At 42.4% G+C, this 25,999-nt stretch overlaps 1 protein-coding gene across 2 annotated transcripts in view; it reads right to left on the bottom strand.

Annotated features, from left to right (window-relative positions):
• Positions 1 to 25,999, bottom strand: part of LOC124715119 (DDB1- and CUL4-associated factor 6-like) — a 185,413-nt gene that overhangs the window by 15,331 nt on the left and 144,083 nt on the right. For both annotated transcript variants that reach the window (XM_047243075.1, XM_047243077.1), the window contains exon 14: positions 19,275 to 19,380. In XM_047243075.1, coding sequence (XP_047099031.1) covers positions 19,275 to 19,380 — 106 coding nt within the window. The remainder of the gene's footprint in view (positions 1 to 19,274; positions 19,381 to 25,999) is intronic.

The raw sequence follows: 25,999 nt of genomic DNA, 5'->3' as shown, positions 1-25,999 counted from the left end.
GTCCACTTGTGCACGGAAACAAGCAAAGTAAATGCGCTGTCTGCAGGTGAGATGTAGATAGACTCACGCAAATATCAGACTGCCTTGCTGAGCAAGTGGCAGACGCTTAAATACATGATAGGGTACATCGCTATTGGCTGCTGGGACCATGTGCTCCACATTATACGTGGGCCAGGAGCGCGTGCAGCCGTGGCTTATGGCATGACGGCTGCAGAGACCTCTAGTAGAAATCGAGGTCCATGCCAACTGGCGCGGATTTGAAACCCGCAGTGCTTGGTACCAGATCCCTCCCTCCTGAAACTTGCGTGTAGGGGCGGAAACGCCACGGACAGTGCCGCGTTGGTTGACAGATGGGAGAAGAACCGTTCTCGCCAAAAGTCGTTGGCGGGGAGGAAGGGACATCCGAGGTGTCCGCCCGCGGGGAGAAAGTAACCAGGGGCAGTGGCGGCAAATTGAGGACCATGTCTGTACCCGAAGAAGGTAGTGGAGGAGGAGGAGGCAGTGGTGAGAGTCCCGGGGGGTACGCGGGCAGAACTGGTTATGATGGCGGCGCTCCAACCCTTTCGACGTCTACACCGACATCACATGCCGCCCATGGGCCGCAACAACCGTGGAGGGTATCTAACCCGCCTTGCTCCCGTACACATGGGCCCACACGACCATGCCACAGGTGTAATGCTGAGAGGGCTGGGAATGGGGGCAGGAGGGGGATGGCATCAGCAAATGCAGCAGGGTCTGCGGCTGTCGCCCATGGCGGAGCTCTGCCAGACTATGTCCGTTAACTGGCGTGGTGCGATAGGTGCTCAAAAACAGGGTGAGGGCCAAAGTGGTTGGAGATGTTTCGACTGCCTTTGTCGACTGGTGTTTAAATACGTAGACAAGCCTCTCCGCCACGCCATTGGAGGAAGGGTGGAAAGGCAGGCTACGCAAGTTGTGGAAGGAGGAGGCCATGAATTGGGTGCCATTATCAGAGATCAATGTTGTGAGGCATGCCTCAATGGCGAGAACCTGGGCCAGGGCTGTGAATGTGGCCTCCGAGGTGGTGGACACCATGCAGACGACATATGGGTATTTGGAACAGGCCTCAACAATAAGTAAGCACATGGACCCCAAAAACGGCCCCACAAAAACGAGATGGATGCGAACCCAGTGCTGGTGAGGCACAGGTCAGGGTGTGAACAACTGAGGGGGGTTTGCCTGGTGACGCGCACACACAGTGCACCCGTGGACCAGGCGGTCAATATCACCATCGTGCCGGGCCAATACACATGCCAGCGAGCCAAAACTTTCATGCAGGACATACCCCAGTGCCCGCGGTGCAACAAACTGAGCACTTGATGCCGCAAATCGCAAATTTGAAGGGATGACCACCCGAGGGGCATCCGACTCTGTGGCCAACATAAGGACATCATCAACCACGGAGATCCTGTGGGACAGGTGGCACCAGGGGCAGAAGTCTGCCCGCATCCGACAAGTAACATAGGAGGGCCACCCGTGGACCATGTAGCAGAGAACCAGCCATAAGATAGGGTCCTGGCATGTAGCTGTGTCAATGTGAGCAGCCATTAGAGGCAGACCGTCCAGTGCATCCTGGAGGGCAGAATCATTGTGAAAGCAGAAGACCACCTGTTGGCCAAACACAGGATAAGGGCCTGATGGGAGACATGACGAAGCGTCTGCATTAGTGTGGTGGGCTTATACCGGATGGTGTAAGGATAATTTCATATTAAATAATGCCCAGCACTGGAGACGCTGAGTCATCCGCTCTGATAGGTGAGAGTGGGGTCCAAAAAGCGTAACTAAGGGTTTATGGTCCGTCAGGAGGGTCAACTTTGCCCCAAAGAGAAAGGTGTGAAATTTTTGGATGGCGAACACTACTGCCGGGGCCTCCCTTTCAATCTGGGAGTAGTTCCATTGGGCTGGGGTCAACATCTTAGATGCATAAGCGATGGGCTGTTCTGAGACATCAGCATTCCGATGTGCAAGGACGGCCCCAACACCTTATGCCAACACATCAGCCGCCACACCCAAGGGGCGGTCCAGAGATAAGGGAGTAAGGCAAGGGGCGGACTTCAGCATCACCTTTAAATGGAGAAAAGCCTGGTCACAGGCAGGAATCCAATCAAAAGGCACCCCTTTGCGATGCAAGTGATTGAGAGGTTGAGCAACAGAGGCAGCCTGGGGTAAGAACTTTATGTAATAAGTAACCTTGCCCAGAAACACCTGGAGTTCAGATAAGTCCTTGGGATGAGGAAGGGCCTTCATGGCCGCAACATTATGACCTGAAGGGTGAATGCCATCTTTGCTAAACCAGTGGCTAAGTATTCCACTTCCGGTTGGGAAAAAAAAAAAAAAAACTTGTCCAGCCAACAGCATAAACCGACAGCTTGCAGAGTGTGAAATAAGGCGATGAGGTTTTGCAAATGTTCCTGGCGGGAACATCCAGTGACCAAGATGTCATCCAGATAATGCATGCAGGCACGTATAGACTATGTAAGCTGCTCCAGGAACTGCTGGTAAATGGCTGGCGCCAAAGAGATACCAAATGGAAGGCACTTGTACCTGTACAATCCGAAAGGAGTACTGATAACCAAGATTTCCTGGGAATCAGCATCCAAGTGTAAATGGTGGTATGCCTGAGCCACGTCGATCTTTGAAAAGTAATCTCCCCCGGCCAGCTTGGTGAGAAGGTCTTCCTGTCAGGAATGGGGTAAGTGTCTACGAGGGACTGAGCTTTAACAGTAGCGCCGAAGTACTCACACAGCCGAAGGGACCCACTGGGTTTCCGTATGACCACCAATGGTGTCACCAAGGCACTGTATGTCACAGGCTCCAGAACGCCAACAGCCTGGAGTTGATCAAGCTCCTGCTTCACAGCCGGCTGTAAGGCCACTGTAAGGGGTCAGGCCCGGAAAAAGCGGCCAAAGTGTGATGTGCGCCTGAAAATCTGAAGCACATCTGAGATCCATTGCAAACAACGGCGCAGAATAGGAGCACAGATTGTACAAGTCCTGAAAAGGAACAGCCCTGGAAACGACCTTAACTTCATCAGAAATTGAAAAGCCAAACAGCTGGAAGGCATCCAGGCCAAAAATATTCGAAGCCGACGGATGGTCGATGTCAAATAGGGTAAGGAGCCGGGGAACACACTTGTACATTGCCTGGGTGACGAACTGCCCATGAAGGGGAATAGAACCATCTCCATAGGTGACCAAACACTGAGAGGGAGGTGACAACGCAGGAGAGCTCAAACGAGTATATATCGCCATATTAATCAGGCAGGGAGATGGTGGCCCCACTGTCGACCTGAATACTGATGTCCTCAGTGAAAAGATGGAGCATGAGGAAAGCTTCCGCACTGATGGGTCATTCAGCGGGACAACCAATTGCAGAGTATTTACAGTATCATGAGATCCAGGAGGGGCAGGACTGGAGCAAGTCGAGCGACTACAACAAACTGATCGGATGTGGCCCTCCTTGTCACACAGCGTGCACGTTTTCCAGTGGTGGGAACAACAGCTCAAGAATGTGCAGTAAAGCACTGTGGGCAAGATGGAAGTGGACCGTGTGACCGGCGACAAGCAGCGACCGGAGGTTGCCATAAAGACAGTGGACAAAGAGGAGTCCCGATGGCATTGGCCTCTGTCGGCCAGGCCATGAGGAGGGAAACCACCCAGACACATTGACTGCCGCCACTTGTGGCTGCACCACGAGACGCTCGTTAGCCGCCTGAGCAATTTCAAATGAGTGGGCAATGTGGAGAATCTCTTCCAAGGAAGGGTTATCGATTTTCAATGCCACAGTGCAGACCTCAGGATCTGGAGCCAGCTGAACCACCACATCCCAGATCAGGGAGTCCGCATACGAAGCCTTACACTGCTGACTGGTGCACATAAAATCGCATCAACAGCTGAGACCCTGCAAGTCCATGACCCAAGAACAATACGACTGACCAGGCTGTTTATGGTACTGGTGGAACTCCAACCGAGAGGAGACCACATGGTAGTGTTGGGAATAATGGTTTGGTCAGCAAAAGGCATATCTCCTGGAAAGAGAGAGCCACAGGATCGGACAACGGTGCCAACTTGTGGAGAAGAAAGAACGTATCTGGGGAGGCCCAAGACAAAAATAACCACCGCTGGAAGGAGTCATCCGTGACTTGAAGAACCGTGAAATGTTGTTTCAGCTGATGTAAGTATGTTCCCCAGTCTTCTTTAGTGTCATTAAACGGGGGAAACGACGGCGAACGTGAAAAAGCATCGGACACCCGAGGATTCAGAAGCTGTTGTGGTAGTGTGTCCGTTGCATCAACTTTGTCCGTTAGCAACCGTAACGACTGCTGTAAGATGTCTAACTGGAGCTGCTGCTGCTGCATGAGCTGCTGCTGTTGCTCCAGGAGACAGACCAACTTCGCTTCCATGATAACAACTACCACCCTTTACGTCATAGCCAAAATGTTGTAACCACAACCGTTCTGGTTGCCGAGAGTGAAAGCACGATGAGACCGAACGGGAGCGGCCCGCGAACAAACAAAACGGACGAACAGGACAGGATGGGTATGAACAATGACTGACGACCAAGCAAGACCCTACGAACAACAACATGCAACAAGCAAGAGGGTCACAACCGAAAAACCTCACGAATCAACAATGTTCACTCGTACACGGTAACAAGCAAAGTAAATGCGCTGTCTGTAGGTGAGATGTCGATAGACTCATGCGATTATCAGACTGCCTCGCTGAGCAAGAGGCAGGTGCTTAAATACATGATAGGGTATATCGATATTGGCCACTGGGATCATGTGCTCCACCGTGGTGCCCTCACACTATACACGTGCAAGGAGCATGCGCAGCCAAGGATTATGGCACAACGGCTGCAGAGACCTCTCGTGGTAATCGAGGTCGATGCCGTCTGGCACAGATTCGAAACCCGCAGCACTCGGTACCAGACCCTGATGAAGAATACTGTTCTCCTGTTTGGAGAAGCAGCCATGTCAACAAAATTGATATCCATGTAAATGATGTGATAAGGATCATGACAGGAACTCTTAAATCCACACCAACACCATGGCTGTCAGTACTCACCAATATTGCCCCTCCAAACTGTCAACAATGACAAGGAGTAACACATGAATGGATGAAACTCAAAAGGTCCAACAGACTCAACAACTCGTGAAACATTGAACAACTTACCATGCACCCAACTAAGTATCACACAGTGTATTACAGGAAAGACAGAAGCAGAAAATATATCCTATTCTTCAAAGTTACATGCATTTCAGTTCTCTCTAATTATAACAAACAGTACAGTTAAAATTTGGAGAACAACAGAAGCAGATATAAACAAAGAATATTTCAACAAAAAAAATCAACGATCTATGATCAGAGGATTGGACTAAGATACCACTATAATTTACATCATCTTATATAAGGAAAAAATAGTTAAATTTATCAAACCAAAGAGAATATGCTGGTTAGGACACAAAGGATAGAAAGTAACCAAATGCCCAAGAGAGAAATGACAGAAGCTTGTATGCTGTCGGAAGGAAGAGCCACTCAACAGCACGATGGATGTGCAATATGGAGACAGATCGTTATGCAGGTCAAGGCCCATCAAGAGCTGTAACGCTGAAGAAGAAGAAGAAGAAGAAGAAGAAGTAATAACACATGAAGCCACTACACTAATAGCTCTTGACCTTCTGCAAATAAATAACTTCTTTTTAATTTCCCTACATTTATAGTTTATCTTAACAGCAACAGTACAAAGGTAGTGAGGTTAGATTGGATACACTGTTCATTCTATCAATTCTTAGCAAGAAGATTCTCAAGGGTGTGGAACATCTCAGAAAAGTAAAAAAACCATATATACACTGCAGAGCCAAATAAACTGGTACACCTGCCTCATATCGTGTAGGAGCACCGCCAACATGCAGAAGTGCCCCAACATGATGTCGTATGGACTTGGCTAATGTCTGAAGTAGTGCTGGAGGGAACTGATACCATGAATCCTGCAGGGCTGTCCATAAATCAATAAGAGTACGAGGTGATGACGACCTCTTCTGAACAAATATGCTCAGTAATGTTCATGTCTGGGGAGTTATGTGGCCAGTGGAAGTGTTTAAACTCGTAAGTGTGTTCCTGGAGCCACTCTATAGCAATTCTGGATGTGTGGGGTGTCGCACTGTCCTGCTGAAATTGTCCAAGTCCGTTGCAATGCACAATGGACATGAATGGATGCAGGTGATCAGATAGGATGCTTCTGTTCATGTAACATGTCAGAGTCGTATCTAGACATACCAGGTGTCCCATATTACTCCAACTGCACACGTCCCACACCATTACAGAGCCTCCACCAGCTTGAACAGTCCCCTGCTGACATACAGGGTGCATGGATTCATGAGGTTGTCTCCATACCTGTTCACGTACATCCACTCAATACAACTTGATACGAGACTCGTGTGACCAGGCAACTTGTTTATGGTCATCAACAGTCCAATGTCAGTGCTGATGGGCCAAGGGGAGGTGTAAAGCTTTGTGTCGTACCATCATCAAGGGTACACAAGTGGGCCTTCAGCTCCAAAAGCCCATATCGACGATGTTTTGTTGAATGGTTCACACACTGACACTTGTTGATGACCCAGCATTGCAATCCACAGCCATTTGTGGAAGAGTTGCACTTCAGTCACTTTGAACGATTCTCTTCAGTCGTCATTGGTTCTGTTCCTGCAGGATCTTTTTCCGACTGCAGTGATGTCAGAGATTTAATGTTTTATTGGATTCCTGATATTCACGGTACACTGAAGAGCTAAATAAACTGGTACACCTGCCTAATATCGTGTAGGACCACCGTCAGCACACTGAAGTGCCGCAACATGGCGTGGTATGGACTCGACTAACTTCTGAAGTAGTGCTGGAGGGAACTGACACCATGAATCCTGCAGGGCTGTCCATATGGGAAAATCCACACTTCATCAGTACCTCGGAGACCCTGTGTTCCATAGCTCATGCGCCAACTATAACACCATATTCAGACTCACTTAAATCTTGATAATCTGCCATTTTAGCAGCAGTAACCTATCTAACAACTGCACCAGACACTCGTTGTCTTATACAGGCATTGCCAACTGCAGTGCTGTATTCTGTCTGTTTACATACCTCTGTATTTGAACATGCACACCTATACCAATTTCTTTGGCGATTCAGTGTATACTTTTAGAAAAAAGATATTTTAATTTCCTTCTGTTGGCTCAAAGTGTGCTTAATACCCTGGCTAACACTGTATGATGAACTTTCAACACAGTAGAGGTCACAGGAATAATGTGAGAGTGTTAAAGCTTCAGCATTGGTAGCCAAGACTTTCTGAGTTCTCAAAGGGTGTGACAAACTGTTGCATGAAACCATCATTTGAGTGTTTCATACTGGTTACAAATTTAGATTTTAATGAATATAATACAAAATAACTGCTCAAAAGGCTTCTGCAGGCTAAAGTTGCTTACAGACTAGATGTTATAGAACATCTCAAGCCCCAAACAGTATTAGACAGGCTTTGTACAGTTCTACATACATTGATAGTTAAAAGTTGCAACAAAAAGTACTTAATTCATCATGACACTGTACTGATTTACTTACAGATAATTCTGACTTCAAAAAGTGTTACTAAAAGTATTTCAAGGCGCTGACAACAGCAACTTTTATTGTATAAACAACAACAATATTTTTACACACACACACACACACACACACACACACACACACACACACATATGCACGGACAAAGAATTTGTCAGCTATTGTGGCTAATCTCAAACAAAATACAAAATGATGATAAAATTCTACAGAAAGCCAAGCATAACTTACAATTTATAAAGTTTTCTAACAACAGTTCATAAAAAATATATCAGTACTTTATTGAATGCATGATTTGATATTTTTCAGTCTCCAGTAACCACATTAGTTTCACTTAACATCTAACAAGGAGAGGTCCTCCAGCAGAGGGATCAACTTTTTTAAACCACCTACACAGTGTAGTAGCTTAAGGTCCCAGGTGTGCCAACCACATGAACAAAGATTCCAAATGGGCAAAAAGATGATAAGAGGAAAAATGAGAGCACATGAAAAAGTTAATATGAAGATTAAAATGATATGAAAAAGGAATTAAAAAAACTTACACTTAAACCAATTAATTGAATAAAAATAATGATCAAAGATGTTTCAATAAAGAATTAAAAAATAGTAAGCTAAAGCACTTGACAGGATTCAAAACCACAGCTTTTTGCATGTGAGCACAATTTCTTAACCAACACCACACAGCCAGTCTATATAACAATATCTTTTTAAAGCTGTAGAGCATAACACAAAATTCCAATTTTTTTTACTGATTTCTCGCAAATGAAGGCTCACAGGGGTGAATGGCTGCAAGATATGATACCTGGGACCTTAACCTACATCATCATATAGGTGATTTCAAAAAGTCAATCTCACTGCATGAGACTTCACCTGGTAAGACAAAGGTGAGCCCACAGAAAAATGACTGTCTGCATTATTATTATAAAAAAAATTCTGATGTGGTATGTCAGGAGTAGCGACACCTTTTCCTGGAAATGGACCCACCTATCATATGGAAAAATCATATGTTACAATTGACCAAACTGACAGTAGATGCTGTAAGGAGATGAGGATGAGGACGGGGACAGGGACAGGGACAGGGACAGGGACGGGGATGGGGACGGGGATGTTGTCTCAGCTGACCTTAGACACTACCAGTGGCTGGGACCTGTGAACCTTAAAGTACTCTCATTTAATATTTCTCACCTTTGTCTGTTTCTGAGCTTCTGATAATACAAGAAAAATTGCTCAATACTGTGGATCTGGATTTGCCTAATTTAAAGTTTAATAAAGTTTATTCACAAGATGAATTTTTGAGATAACTGTGTTCAACCTCTTGTTTACAGCTATCACTATATAAACCGTATAGTTGCAGGGGTACTGTGTTTCAACGAATTTTTAATTAATAAGATAATCTAATCTTAGCAAGACCTGCTAATTGTCACTGATTAAATTTTAGCACCCTTTCTCTCTGTAAAAACAATTCAGCTTTATTTGACATAAAGATTAACATTAAAACATTCATGTGATAATGTATGGGAGATATTGTTTGTCTCTCTTTCTCGTATAGTACAGCAGAGTTAATGGTAGCATTAAGCACAGTATTGAACATAGTTGGGAGAATAAGTGCTATTTCTGGCTAAATGTTACTTCCTATCAGGTGACTGTCTATTGGATTCAAGAAAAAAGGATTCTTCCAGTGTAAGGCAAATGACGATAAACAATCTGAAAACTGAAAGTGTGAAAAACTTTAAGTGTTGCACATAACATTCTTTGCATGAATTTCATTTCTTGCACCATATTGCTTATTCTATACAGAATGTACATCTATGAATAATGGAATCTTTGCTTTCACCACAATCACACTGTAGACTCCACACCCTTGCTATTAAGTCCACGATTACCAGTAACTTACATAATAATACCAAAAAAGGGCAAATGAACTTTTAAATTTTTATAACTTCTCTCTCTACCTTCAAAATAAATTTACATTCCTCACAGATACTATTCCTTGTATCATTAGTGAAACTTACTCCCTATCACCATCCACATGTGCAACATTAATAATTATAAACAGTTTTAGTATTTAGAGTTAAAGAACAGTGTTGACTTTCACAATAGTCACAAATCCGTCCAATGCAAATGGGAACAGTGCTGAAGAATCTGACCAGAAAATACTTTTAAATAAACATACAGTATAACTTTCATGGCAGCTTTGGAACTGGATGATATGGAGAAAGTAAAAGTGTGGGGTACCCATGCCAAAAAAAAAAAAAAAAAACTGTGATCTCTCACTTTTACTCAGTGCGACTGATTAATGGTGCATCTCTGGAGGACTGTTGTTTCCATGGAAACAACTACTTGGCAGAACACCCGGAAGCACACAATTAAAGAATATAACTTCTCAGACTTAAAGTATACACAGCTGAAACAAAGATGACAGCAAGCATTTATGTTTCTACTACTGTGACAAAAGTTCAATAACTGTTGTCACCACTACTGCACCTTCTACTCTGCCCTCTACCCTGATAAACTTATTAGCTTTTGTCCCTCTTAATGATATTCCCAACATGTCTCTCTCCCATGCTTGCTCAGTGCCTCTCAGTATTTGAATGGTTTTCCCAGAACTCAAAACTGACAGTAAAATTTATAGCACATCGGATTCTTTATTTCCAAACTACTTAATTTACTAAAAGCATTAAGCTATTTTTACTCTTCTGTTAATTGCTTTCCTTGTCGGCCCAGATATTGTCTTCAATTGCACTAAACACATCAACTGATTCTAAGACTCCACTGTGCATTTGTGTTATATCACATTTGATGAGCTTAGTATACATTATGCATACATTATTTTAGACTTTTATAATTGATTTTCAGGCTTGCTTGCGAACTTCCTCTATTAAGTACTTCCATTCAATGTTGAAATTTATCTGGACTAGAGGCAAAAACCTTGTTCAAATTTATTCCCTTAACATGAAAATAGGACATGGAAGGTAAAAGAAATCCAGGGTGTAATATCGACAAGGAAATGAGTACAGCTGTGATGACAACTTTCAGTACAGCTTGCACAGATTCTTGTTAGTTTTGTTACAATCATAATTTTTTAACTACACCATATGTCAATTACTAAAGTGTAAAGAATAGAACAAACAAAGACAATCATTCAATGTATTTTAGTTGCAAACATAACAGTGATTAACTTCTTGAAGGAAATAAATTTCCTGCACTGGTAGTTATTCATTTCCATTTTATTTTATTTTATTTTTATTTTGTATATGAAGATGTTTTGGCTGAGTAGCAATTCGCAAGCAAAATGCTTAGTCCAGTCCATCAAACACATATGTTTCGGGTTCCAGTCAGTCCTCTCTGACAACAGCAAATGGAATGGCTGTGTGCTACTCTCTGTACTGCACCAGATATCATGGGTACAAATTTCAAGTCAGGCCAACCACATACTGCCCACGAAAATGACTAACCCAAAACATATGGAGTTAATGAGTTAAATATTTTGCTTGGGACTGGATACAAAGCTAAAATGTCTTAGTACGCAATCTAACAATAAAGTGGAAATAAATAACAGTCACTGGAGGAAACTTATTTCTTTCAAAACATTCAGTATATATTTCACTAAAAGATGGCTCAGTGTACAGTACATAGAAGCATCATGTACATGTAATATTCAAATGTGAAAAGTTGACAACAGCTCAAAATGTATAAACATTATACCACGAAACTGCTTCATTATGCAAGTAACAACAACTAAGATACTGCTCTGAAAATGAACAAACACATTTGAAACTGATGTGCTGTTTGAGGCTTTCCCGGCGCTGCATCTGCTTGATAGGTCCCACGAATTATGCCGGATAATATTGTAAGAACCACACAATATTTCAACGAGACAATTGCCCACCGTCTTCAGGTGCTACTGTCACGTCGCTGAGAAGCTCGCCAATTTATATGTTGGCTTTCTAGAACAACACAGGCGCCAGTGTGGGCATAACGTCATCGAAGTCCAATAGTAGATGGCGTCAAATACCAGAACCCTCTGCTGGAGAAATGGGTTGCGGTCTGCGGAAGCGTGCCGCGGTGTGGGAAAATGTGGCCGGGAGCGACGGACCCTGTTCGCATACGCGAGGTGTTGGCGCGCGATTTAAGCATCCGCACTAAGGTTTCCCATCTGCGTTGACTCGGTGCAGTTGCTAATCAGCAGCTGACGATTCCTTAGTGCCGCCAAGGCTGGCTGCCAGGCTTTGCTCAGGTGAAACCCCGTGTCTCTGTTTATTATGTCACTGTTTATACATATTTCGACCGCCTCTTTGATGATGGAGTCCCAGTATGTGGAAGCATATGAGAGGATCTTTCTTTCTTCATAGTTCATGCTGTGTCCCATCTCAAGGAAGTGTTCAGCAACCACAGATTTCTCTGGCTGACCCAACCTCGTGTGACGTTTATGTTCGTCGCATCTGTCTTTAACCGTACGACATGTCTGGCCAATATAAGACTTCCCACAGTGGCACGGGATTTCATATATTCCTGGTCTCCTCAGGCTGAGGTTGTCTTTAACAGAGCCCAGCATTGATTGCACTGGTGCTGGAGGGCGAAAAACACATTTAATCTGGTATTTCTTGAAAATTCTGCCCATCTTGAAAGACACGCCACCGACATACGGTAGAAAAACCAACTCTGTGGTGTTCTCTGCTTCTTCAGGCTATTCTTGAGGTTTGGAGCGTGCTGGTCGAAATGCATTCCAGATCTGCTTCTCGGAGTACACATTCTGGGCAAACACAGAGCGGAGATGGCTACGCTCTGCCGATAAGCTGTCCTGATCTGAGATGGCTCTAGCTCTATACACTAGCGTCTGTAATACACCGCTGTGCTGTGAGGGATGATGACAGCTTGTAGCTTGTAAATACAAGTGGGTGTGTGTAGGCTTCCGGAACACACTGTGACCCAAGGAGCCGTCTCCTTTTCTACGAACCAAAACATTCAGAAATGGGAGCTCACCATCTTTCTCTACCTCCATGGTGGAACAGATGCTTGGCTGGAGGGAGTTCAGATGTTCCAGAAAAGAAGGCAGCGTTGCTGTCCCATGCGGCCATACCACAAACGTATCATCTACATATTTCCAAAACCATTTGGGTTTCAAAACGTCTGAAGTGCTTTGTCCTCACAATCTTCCATAAAAAGATTAGCTACTATGGGAGACAGAGGGCTACCCATAGCAACACCATCAGTCTGCTCAAAATACTGGTCACTGAATAAAAAGTAAGTCGAGGTAAGCACATGTTTGAAAAGGTGTAAGATGTCCTCTTCCAGCTTAGCTCCTATGAGTTGTAATGAGTTCATCAGAGGCACTTGTGTGGACAAAGAAACCACATCGAAACTTGCTAGAAAATCGGTAGATTCAAGGCGCAGGTCCTTCAGTCGTCGTATAAAATCTTCTGAGTTTCAAATATGGTGTTCACATTTCCCCACCATGGGACTCAAAGAGAAGCCAGATGTTTAGCTAGGTGGTATGTTGGGGAACCTGTATTACTAACGATAGGGCGTAGCGGAACATTCTCTTTATGTATCTTTGGCAGGCCATAAAGTAGTGGCGGAACTGGTGCTCGTTCTCTTAAACTCTGAAGAGGAGTCTACAATTGGTCTTCGATGACGTTATGCACCCGCTGGTGCCTGCACTGTTATAGAAAGCCAACATATAAATTGGCGAGCTTCTCAGCGACACGACAGTAGCTCCTGAAGATGGCGGGCAGTTGTCTTGCTGAAATATTGTGCGGTTTTTACAATATTATCCAGCGTAATTCCCAGGAACCTATCAAGCACATTCGAAACTGGTTACCAGCTAACTCAAATGTGAACACTAACACAGAAATATAGAGAAATAGTAATATTAAATAAGGGTGCTTGTCCTTCTGTCAATGCACTGTTGAAATTCTAAAAATCAATATACAGGGCAGTCAGAAACAGTCTGAAAAGCTTGTAAGGGTGTTGCACAGTATGCCGTGCTGACAAATAATTGTGAAGAAAAAAATTCAATACAATCTGCCATTTCTGAGTTAATTAGTAGTGAAGTTGCCAATCAGACCATTGCACATGCAGCCAGAGGTGGTGTCATCAAACATATTCTTCATTTGGTTTCCTAAAACCGAGCAACAGAGCAGTACAAAAATGGACATGGGACAATCATAAGAATCAAATCTGAGCCAAAGACTGAGCAGTCTCATGCACTATCATCTACACTATGAGAACAACTGACATTAATTGTATGTGGTATGCCACCTGAATTTGTCCATGCAGCGACCTGATTAATTAATTTAAATGCTAATTAATGTATGCAATGTTGTTGTTGTGGTCTTCAGTTTTGAGACTGGTTTGATGCAGCTCTCCATGCTACTCTATCCTGTGCAAGCTTTTTCATCTCCCAGTACCTACTGCAACCTACATACTTCTGAATCTGCTTAGTGTATTCATCTCTTGGTCTCCCTCTACGATTTTTACCCTCCACGCTGCCCTCCAATACTAACTTGGTGATCCCTTGATGCCTCAGAACATGTCCTACCAACCGATCCCTTCTTCTGGTCAAGTTGTGCCACAAACTTCTCTTCTCCCCAATCCTATTCAATACTTCCTCATTAGTTATGTGATCTACCCATCTAATCTTCAGCATTCTTCTGTAGCACCACATTTTGAAAGCTTCTATTCTCTTCTTGTCCAAACTATTTATCGTCCATGTTTCACTTCCATACAGGGCTACACTCCATACGAATACTTTCAGAAATGACTTCCTGACACTTAAATCAATACTGGAGGTTAACAAATTTCTCTTCTTCAGAAACGCTTTCCTTGCCATTGCCAGCCTACATTTTATATCCTCTCTACTTCGACCATCATCAGTTATTTTGCTCCCCAAATAGCAAAACTCCTTTACTACTTTAAGTGCCTCATTTCCTAATCTAATTCCCTCAGCATCACCCGACTTAATTAGACTACATTCCATTATCCTTGTTTTGCTTTTGTTGATGTTCATCTTATATCCTCCTTTCAAGACACTGTCCATTCCCTTCAACTGCTCTTCCAAGTCCTTTGCTGTCTCTGACAGAATTACAATGTCATCAGCGAACCTCAAAGTTTTTATTTCTTCTCCATGAATTTTAATACCTACTCTGAATTTTTCTTTTGTTTCCTTTACTGCTTGCTCAATATACAGATTGAACAACATTGGGGAGAGGCTACAACCCTGTCTTACTCCCTTCCCAACCACTGCTTCCCTTTCATGTCCCTCGACTCTTATAACTGCCATCTGGTTTCTGTACAAATTGTAAATAGCCTTTCGCTCCCTGTATTTTACCCCTGCCACCTTTAGAATTTGAAAGAGAGTATTCCAGTCAACATTGTCAAAAGCTTTCTCTAAGTCTACAAATGCTAGAAACGTAGGTTTGCCTTTCCTTAATCTTTCTTCTAAGATAAGTCGTAAGGTCAGTATTGCCTCACGTGTTCCAGTGTTTCTACGGAATCCAAACTGATCTTCCCCGAGGTTGGCTTCTACTAGTTTTTCCATTCGTCTGTAAAGAATTCGTGTCAGTATTTTGCAGCTGTGACTTATTAAGCTGATAGTTCGGTAATTTTCACATCTGTCAACACATGCTTTCTTTGGGATTGGAATTATTATATTCTTCTTGAAGTCTGAGGGTATTTCGCCTGTTTCATACATCTTGCTCACCAGATGGTAGAGTTTTGTCAGGACTGGCTCTCCCACAGCCGTCAGTAGTTCCAATGGAATATTGTCTACTCCGGGGGCCTTGTTTCGACTCAGGTCTTTCAGTGCTCTGTCAAACTCTTCACGCAGTATCATATCTCCCATTTCATCTTCATCTACATCCTCTTCCATTTCCATAATATTGTCCTCAAGTACATCGCCCTTGTATAGACCCTCTATATACTCCTTCCACCTTTCTGCTTTCCCTTCTTTGCTTAGAACTGGGTTTCCATCTGAGCTCTTGATATTCATACAAGTCGTTCTCTTATCTCCAAAGGTCTCTTTAATTTTCCTGTAGGCGGTATCTATCTTACCCCTAGTGAGATAGGCCTCTACATCCTTACATTTGTCCTCTAGCCATCCCTGCTTAGCCATTTTGCACTTCCTGTCGATCTCATTTTTGAGACGTTTGTATTCCTTTTTGCCTGTTTCACTTACTGCATTTTTATATTTTCTCCTTTCATCAATTAAATTCAATATTTCTTCTGTTACCCAAGGATTTCTACTAGCCCTTGTCTTTTTACCTACTTGATCCTCTGCTGCCTTCACTACTTCATCCCTCAAAGCTACCCATTCTTCTTCTACTGTATTTATTTCCCCCATTCCTGTCAATTGCTCCCTTATGCTCTCCCTGAATCTCTGTACAACCTCTGGTTCTTTTAGTTTATCCAGGTCCCATCTCCTTAAATTCCCACCTTTTTGCAGTTTCTTCAGTTTTAATCTACAGGTCATAACCAATAGATTGTGGTCAGAGTCCACATCTGCCCCTGGAAATGTCTTACAATTTAAACCCTGGTTCCTAAATCTCTGTCTTACCATTATATAATCTATCTGATACCTTTTAGTATCTCCAGGGTTCTTCCATGTATACAACCTTCTTTCATGATTCTTAAACCAAGTGTTAGTTATGATTATGTTGTGCTCAGTGCAAAATTCTACCAGGCGGCTTCCTCTTTCATTTCTGTCCCCCAATCCATATTCACCTACTATGTTTCCTTCTCTCCCTTTTCCTACACTCGAATTCCAGTCACCCATGACTATTAAATTTTCGTCTCCCTTCACAATCTGAATAATTTCTTTTATTTCATCATACATTTCTTCAATTTCTTCGTCATCTGCAGAGCTAGTTGGCATATAAACCTGTACTACTGTAGTAGGTGTGGGCTTCGTATCTATCTTGGCCACAATAATGCGTTCACTATGCTGTTTGTAGTAGCTTACCCGCATTCCTATTTTCCTATTCATTATTAAACCTACTCCTGCATTACCCCTATTTGATTTTGTGTTTATAACCCTGTAGTCACCTGACCAGAAGTCTTGTTCCTCCTGCCACCGAACTTCACTAATTCCCACTATATCTAACTTCAACCTATCCATTTCCCTTTTTAAATTTTCTAACCTACCTGCCCGATTAAGGGATCTGACATTCCACGCTCCGATCCGTAGAACGCCAGTTTTCTTTCTCCTGATAACGACATCCTCTTGAGTAGTCCCCGCCCAGAGATCCGAATGGGGGACTATTTTACCTCTGGAATATTTTACCCAAGAGGACGCCATCATCATGTAATCATACAGTAAAGCTGCATGCCCTCGGGAAAAATTACGGCTGTAGTTTCCCCTTGCTTTCAGCCGTTCGCAGTACCAGCACAGCAAGGCCGTTTTGGTTATTGTTACAAGGCCAGATCAGTCAATCATCCAGACTGTTGCCCCTGCAACTACTGAAAAGGCTGCTGCCCCTCTTCAGGAACCACACATTTGTCTGGCCTCTCAACAGATACCCCTCCGTTGTGGTTGCACCTACGGTACGGCTATCTGTATCGCTGAGGCACGCAAGCCTCCCCACCAATAAAATTGAAAATATCTGTTGAAAGTAATCACCATAGTACATGTTACACCTCATAGGAAATGTGCTGTTACTATATGGGCCTACAAGGTTAGAATAATTTGCACTGAAGATGGCCACACAGTGAACAAAATTAATCTGTAAAATAAAGAATTTCAGTATTTATGACTGATGTTGCAATTTATTTAAAATATATTATCAATTTTTTTCTTATAATTATTTTGCGACTCAACTTACCCTGCAACACCCTTACAAGCTCTTCAGACTGTTTCTGACCACCTGTATAGTTGAAGTGCATAGGACCAGAAAAAATAAGAAACAGATCTTTGTAGCTCAGCATTCAAACTTCTGGTCTTCTTCAGAGGGCACGAAGTGCCTGGGAAATGTTATTATGAGCTGATGTATATCAGTGTGCTCTGAAGAATGAAAATATCAAAGCCGAGATAGAATGTTCAATTCCTATTTCATGCATGTCAGCACAGAGCAAACCAACAAGTCCTGTCTTTATGCAGTTCTTTATTTATACATTCAATAATTAACACGTGGAACTGTTGGCATTTAAGAACTGATGCAGATTGTAAGTAAAGCAAGACTGTTCTAAACCTGAATGTTAGTTAGAACACCAAAGTGCTTTGGAATTGGATGTGGTATGCCCTTGCCCTCCTCCAGTTTTTTCAACTGACAAACTAATCAGTTGAAGGAGATCTGCAGTTAATGTTGACTATGAATCGCAGTGCATCTTCACATCTTTTCACAGTTAAAAACAATCACTGTCAGAGGTAACAGAGGAGACAAGTGACAAAAATATTCCTAAGACCGACTTGGTATTGAATCTCAGTATTCCCTCCAAACAGCCAAATAATGTATTATCATAATGTAACATCAAATTCTGTGGCTTATATGTGCCAAAATTACATTAAAACTGTGTTTCTCATTACACCATCAGTTGTTTAAGTCTAATGTTCTAAGGTGTGTTGCAAGTATTGCATTAACTTAGATAAGTTGAAGTATTAGAAGAAGCTCTTCAGCTCTCTGCGTAGTGTTCCAGGACAGCTTTATGCTTTGAAGTAGTAGATAACTGCCTATAATTTACTGCAGTGGTAGAAACCATTTCTATCTAGAGAATAATCCCATCATAAAATTTTAAGATTGCATCATATGACACAGAAAAGCAGCACCTAAATATCTATTATGAAGACAAGAATAACCACGTGAGAGCTACAAGACATGTGAATACTGAAGAGCATCCACTGAGTCACAAGCTTTTACAATTTTTAATTCCTTTGTTAGGAGGGTTGGCAAACAGGAGATAAGAAAATCTTCCACAAAGAAAATACAGATGAAATGGAGAAAAGAGTCATTGCAAACTATGTAGGAGGAGGAAGGGAGGGGGAGGGGGAGGGGGAGGGAGACAGAGAGCCAGAAGTAGAGGGAGAGGGGGACAGGGGGGAGGAGAAAGAGGGATGGCATGGGAGGGGGTGGAGGGGGGAGGAGGTGGAGGAGTAGGAGGAGGAGGAGGAGGAGGAGGGAGGGCAGGAGAGGGGGAGGAGGAGAGCAGGGGACGGGGAAGAGGAGGAGAAGGCAAAGGGGGAGGTGTAGGGGGAGGGAGAGGGACGATGGAAAAGGTTTAAAATTAGAACCATCCCATTGGTTATTTTTCTCTTTCCCGCTGCTTGGTTCATCTGCCTCAACCCTCCCCCAATCAATATGTTTTGATATTTAACTTTCATGTCAGTCTTCATCTTTACGTTGCATGTGCGTGACGTTCAATTAAGACTTTGTGTAAGCCCTGCTACAGCTTCTCTACCTCAGCAAATGGTAGCAACTGCTTTTCTGACTTACATTACAGTGGGAAATCCATGATGGGAAATAATATGTATCAGAGGATGAGTCACTACGCATCAAATAGGGGCAGTGCTAAGCAGTGAACAGGCACCATGTTTCCAATGTAACTTTCTCTCCTGAAATATTATGGGTCTCTACACACATTAGATGAAACCATCAATGAAACACTGACAGTATACAGATGTCACACATACTTATTACTGACATTTCACTTCCTACTCACCTCGACGGATCTGATTAAGGCAGGCAAGCATACGGATCATGAAGGAAGCTGGCACGGTGATTGTATCCTTTGTCTCTTCCAGCATGATTTCGTTCCGCTTTGTTAGCTATAACCAAGATTCATAAATAGTGGCAGAAAGAGCTAAAACAACATTGGGCAGCAACAGGCTGATATCAAGTCTGAAAATAAGTGTTCTTTATACATCTTTTTCCACATTGTATTTAAACATTCACTTGAAAAAATTCCACAATATCTCATCTTTTAATACAAACCTGTACTTTACACTGTCCAGTTAAAAAACTACTCATATTTTCTAGTTAATCGCTTTTAATTGCAATCAAATTTTTGAATGTCTCCATTCTGTGGAAAAATTTTGTTTGACAGTTAAATTTCACACATTACTTCCAGAAAGCATGCCATAAGTATTAATATGGGAACAGAGAGTCCTGACACAAGGGAAATAATGACTCCTTAAATTATTTTCATAACCATTAACATATTGACTGAAGTATTTTTCTTATTTATTCGACTTCAACTAGGGCACACAATATACAATTTTTTGCTGTTTGGGTGGGATCATCTCGTAATTTCTGTAACAATGTTGTTATGAGAAAGCAGTGCAAAACTGCTTACTACTGTCCCTTTACTGCACATACTGTGTCATGTTACTGGTTATACAGGAAGAAAAGATATACGCAGTTCAGTACTCCAGCAATTTGCTGAGACAAGTTTCTGAAGGAAGATATTTCCTGCTTTATGAAAAAAGGAGACTTTAATGGTGAATAAAGGTAACTCACAATATTTGATATGTCAGGACGATTAGAAGAACCAAGTTTGCTTATGCTCAAGCCAGGATTCCAAATGAATAAAACTACAGGTATGCCCACTTCCTTGCCGGCAGGTGTAAGTAGTATAGGCTGCCCGTCTCGTTGTATGTGCGTTCTGCACATACACAGACCACTCAGCCACCCCCGACATGGGCACTTGGCCGGGGCAGTACAACTGCATAAGCTAAGGTCTGGATGCCTTGCCTGCATGTCAGCTCTTTGCTCACTCATGCACATTTGTTCCAGAGTCATCTGCCAGTCTGTGGGCAGCCACTCCAGCTGCAACAGTCTGCTGTACAGTTTGTATCCACTGTAAACTGAATACCTATAAAATTTCAGAAATGATTCTTGACACAACGAATATTTGTACAAAATTATCATTTGTAATGAAAATTCAAGGAATCAGCTGTTTATTTTTCAAAAAACATCCAAGCATTTGCCTTAACCGATTAAGGTCAAACACAGAAAACCTGAATCTGGATGGCCTGATGGGAATTAAAACTTTGGAAATTTGAAATTCAATAAATGATGTGGAAGCAACTAACTTTTTCCCAAACAGAATGCTGTGCCTCCTTCAGTGGTGTCAGATACCTTGTAAAAGGATGAGCATTGTTAGTTTTGGGAATGAAATTACATATCAAAAGAAAAATTTTCTTGAGGAAACAGTAAAATTACAATAAAACAGATTTGATGACCACCACTTCCCTTCAGGAGATAGAATTCTAAGTACTTTCCAAAAGAAAGAAGAAATACATTTTTTTCTAATTCTGAAGGGTTCTTTCATTTGGCGAGTACTTGGAATTTCACCTCCTGAAGGTGTATACTAATCAGTCACTTTGTCATATATACTTTTGACCCATTAAAGAACTTCTAATTTGTTTTCTTTTAGATGAACAGCGACCAGGATCTCATAAAACAAACTGCAATGTACTCTTGCATCTACATGAGTAACAAGAGATATAGTCATTAATTTTTTAATGACACTGCAGTGGAGACTTGATTATATAGACCTCAGTTCACAAATTCAATATTATCTGGACTGTCAACTGTGAACAAATATCTTTTTAGTCTAGTTCGTGTGTGTATTGCTCAAGTTAAGATAGTTGTCAATTGCTATGCCACTGTGTCATGTCACATCTGTGCTGAGGAATGTTAAAGCACAAGAGAGACTTGTTGTCGCTCAAAGATAACAAACATTGTGGCTTCATTAAAAAAGAAGAAGAAGAGGAAGAGGAAGAGGAAGAGGAAGAGGGGGAGGGGGAGGAGGAGGAGGAGGTGAAACTGGTTGTAAGTTGGCTGATAAGCACGGAGTAGGTACTTCAACAAAAAGAGAACTTTTGGAAGAAGGCTTTGTATTATTGGTTTTTACAAAAACGATCAGCTGGGTCACCAATATCTGGTCCTTTGCACTGTGGAAAGGTGTCACAGTTAAATTAAAAAATAGGTGGCAAATAAAGAATGGCTGTACACACTGAAATTTTGTCATGGAATTCACGAATTGGAAATACAGGGTGGGTGAAAGTCAGTTGATGTAGAGGCAGCAAATTCTTTTAAATATGGTTTTAAAAAAGAACTGAATGAAAATTATGATGTCTTAAACTTTGCTTTCAACACTGATGCAACCAGATTAAACTAGAAATCATTACCATCAAATTGTTTAGCTTCTCAGCAAGAGTGTTCACCTCCAGGATATGGAACAGCAAACAGAAAGTGACAAATTTGTTTGCACAAATGCTACCAAGATCCACAAAATGTCTTTGGTCCTCAGAAATTTAAAAAAAAAAATGGTAAACAAGGAAAGCTTTTGTTTTTGCTTTTACTGGATAATGTGCCAACCCATCCTTCAGCTGAATAGTTAGAGGCAAAAATATTGATGTTTCCAGTAAAATTTTGCCTCCTTGCAACAACCAAGAGATCAAAGTGTTCTTTAAACATCAAAATGACTTTATAGACAACAATATTTACACATATCATTATCTGTTGATGAAGATAATGTAGAAGTCTTTTTGTCATTTTTCAAGTACGTGAATTTGAAGGAGTGTGATGACAAATACACACATGAAAAAAAGTTTTGAATTGCCTCAGTTCCGAGAATCCTCTACAGAAAATTGGAACAGAGATCAACATAAACATCATTTCCGCTCTTTTTATTGCTAATGAAAACCACACATTGCATGTTGTACCACGATACAGCGAGAGCTTCATAGGTGGTGGTCTAGACTGCTGTACATACCGGTACCTCTAATACCCAATAGCACGTCCTCTTGCATTGATGCATGACTATATTCATCTTGGCATACTATCCACAAGTTCATCAAGGCACTGTTGGTCCAGATTGTCCCACTCCTCAACGGCAATTTGGCGTAGATTCCGCAGAGCGGTTGGTGGGTCACGTCGCCATCTAAAGCCCTTTTCAGTCTATCCCAGGCATGTTCAACAGGGTTCATGTCTGGAGAACATGCTGGCCACTCTAGTCGAGCGATGTCGTTATCCTGAACGAAGTCATTCACAAGATGTGCACAATGGGGGCGCAAATTGTCGTCCATGAAGACGAATGCCTCGCCAATATGCTGCCAATATGGTTGCACTATTGGTCGGAGGATGGCACTCAAATACGATACAGCCGTCACGGTGCCTTCCATGACCACCAGGGGCATACGTTGGCCCCACATAATGCCACCTCATAACAGCAGGGTACCTCCACTTTGCTGCACTCACTGGACAGTGTTTCTAAGGTGTTCAGCCTGACCGGGTTGTCTCCAAACGTCTCCAACGATTGTATGGTTGAAGGCATATGCAACACTTATTGGTGAAGAGAACGTGATGCCAATCCTGAGCGGTCCATTCGACATGTTGTTGGGCCCATCTCTACCGCGCTGTATGGTTTCGTGATTGCAAAGATGGACCTTCCCATGGACACCGGGAATGAAGTTGCGCATCATGCAGCCTATTGCGCACAGTTTGAGTCATAGCAAGGCGTCCTGTGGCTGCACGAAAAGCAGTATTCAACATGGTGGTGTTGCTATCAGGGTTCCTCCGCACCATAATCTGCAGGTAGCGGTCATCCACTGCAGTAATAGCCCTTGGGTGGCCTGAGCGAAGCATGTGATTGACATTCCTGTCTCTCCGTATTTCCTCCATGTCTGTACATCGCTTTGACTCACTCTGACATGCCTGGACGCTTCCCTTGCTGAGAGGCCTTCCTGGCACAAAGCAACAATGCGGACGTGATCAAACCACGATATTGAGGGACTAGGCATGGTTGAACTACAGACAACATGAGCCGTGTACCTCCTTCCCGGTGGAATGACTGGAACTGATCGGCTGTTGGATCCCCTCCGTCTAATAGGCACTGCTCAAGCGTAGTTGTTAACATCTTTGGGTGGGTTTGGTGGCATCTCTGAACAGTCAAAGGCACTGTGTCTGTGATACAATATCCACAGTCAATGTCCATCTTCTGGAGTTCTGGTAACTGGGGTGATGCAAAACTTTTTTTGATGTGTGTATTTCAAAAAAATGTCCTATGTGACTTTTGCTACGCATTTCATGATTAAGGTAGCAGTAATTTAGTAATTATATAAAATATGTACGTACGTATGAAAGTATGTGTCTAGTCTCTTAATAAACATTGATTTTGGTTGATTTTAATAAGTTAATTTGGTTTTTGTTGTCTTAGATAAACAATGTTATGCATTAACCCTAAAAACATAACCACATGTGAGAGATGTATCTTATCTTTCTAGAGTTAATAATACAGAAATCTCCTTTCTTCATATACTCATTTATCCAGATTTTAGATTACCCGAATGTCTTACGACAATAATTAGTGTGGTTAATCGAGTCTCTGCTGTATTCTATTTTTCCCTGCAGAATAGCGTAGCCTGATGACACAATTTCACTGATAGGAGCTCTTTTGTGGATCTAACAAGAAATCAACTAGTAGAACTACATCGTATATAACGATGTTTGAGTTACTGCTGTCGACTATCTCACCACCCAGAAGATTATGACACTCTCCAAGGAAACTTGTGCTGCTGAGGCAACAGGTACATGATGTTCACACTACTCAATGGAAACCTGCATCGTAAAGACAATACATACATCATCAGTTGTGTGCTGTCCTTTACAAAGTTTAACTGTTAAAAGTGTAGTGGAACCACTGTCTACATAGATCAGGTTTGTTAGGAGGAATGTTGAAGTTCATTTAACAATGTGCTGCTTGTAAAATATACACATAATCAAATTGCTAGTAATGCATATACAATTTCCAGGAGTACAATGCCATTTACTAATGAAGAATGGTTGACATGCTCTTAGCTTACGTGAATGTCACCAAAATGCATCAAGGACTGCTGAAATCTATACAGAATGCTCCCCAGATGTTATCCAATTCATCCCACTTTTGTTAATGCCAACTAATGACTTTGCAGGCCTCAAATTTTTGTCTCAAGAAAACCTATCTGAAAGAAGATGGCTACCAATAAAGTTGCAGAACTAATGGTTCTTGCCCCTACTGCTAAATCCATATACCAGTTCTGAACAAATACAAAGATCTCCCATTCCACATTTCTCTAGATTATTAGCTGCACGGCAATGATCAACGTGCCAACAGGATCAATGTACTGCTCATGATTCTTTTACTGGAGTACTAGTGGGTGAGAAGAGGCAGTGCTACTCAGAAAGTATCTAGCATTATCACCTGATATGAGGCTATCAGCAGTCTTCCTCTGGAGCCAAATAAAGCATGTGCTATGTAAGGAGGTTCCACCAACTTAGAAACATGAGACACACAATTACTGCTGTATATAAGCAATAAGAGTAGATTATGTTGGCAGCAGTGACTTCATCAGTGAGGCAGCATGTACAAAAGTATTGTGATGCAAATAATTCTCACTTTGAACATATTCCTTTAAAAAAAAAAAAAAAATCAACAGAAATGTACTGCTTACAATGATGTCTTCATTGTCATTTTCACAAGCTTTGGTTTCATTTATTTCTTGTATTATTTTAATGTTTGATTTATTACTGATGTGCAAATGACACTGTATAGGTAAAAAGACACCCCCCCCCCTTTCCCCCAAGCTGTGTGCGCGCGCTTGCGTGCACGCACACGCACGCACACACACACATGCACACACACACACACACACACACACACACACACACACACACACACACACACGCGCGGATTTTGCCAAGATGGTGCAACAACGGGAGAGTACCTATGGACAGACCACACTAAATCATGGTTCCTGAAGAAAAGCAGCAGCCTTCTCAGTAGTTGAAGGGCCAACAGTCTGGATGATTTTCTGATCTGACCTCGTAACATTAGCCAACAAGGCACCGCAGTGCAGATATTGCGAAAAACTGAAAGCAAGGGGAAAACTACAACTATGATTTTTGTTTCCTGAAAGTATGCAGCTCTACTGTGTGTCTTAATGATGATGGCATCACAATGGATAAAATATTCCAGAGATAAAATAGGCCCACACTCAGATTTCCAGGTAGGGACTACTCAAGAGAATATTGCCAACACAAAAAACAAAACTGGCACTCTATGGGTCAGAGCACAGAACATTAGATCACTTAATCAGGCAGAGTGGTTAGAAAATTTAAAAAAGGAAATGAATAGGCTGAAGTTGCACTACTGGCCATTAGCATTGCTACACCATGAAGAGGACATGCTACAGATGCAAAATTTTACCGACAGGAAGAAGATGCTTTGATATGCAAATGATTAACTTTTCAGAGCATTCACACAAGGTTGGCGCCGGTGGCAACACCTACAACATGCTGACATGAATAAAGTTTCCAACCGATTTCTCATACACAAACAGCAGTTGCCTGGTGAACCGTTGTTGTGATGCCTCGTGTAAGGAGGAGAAATGCGTACCATCA

This window comes from Schistocerca piceifrons, chromosome 1 (assembly GCF_021461385.2).
Source record: "Schistocerca piceifrons isolate TAMUIC-IGC-003096 chromosome 1, iqSchPice1.1, whole genome shotgun sequence".
NCBI lineage: Eukaryota > Metazoa > Arthropoda > Insecta > Orthoptera > Acrididae > Schistocerca > Schistocerca piceifrons.
The sequence above is the reverse complement of the archived record's forward strand: the minus strand, read 5'-3'. Positions and strand labels throughout refer to the sequence as shown.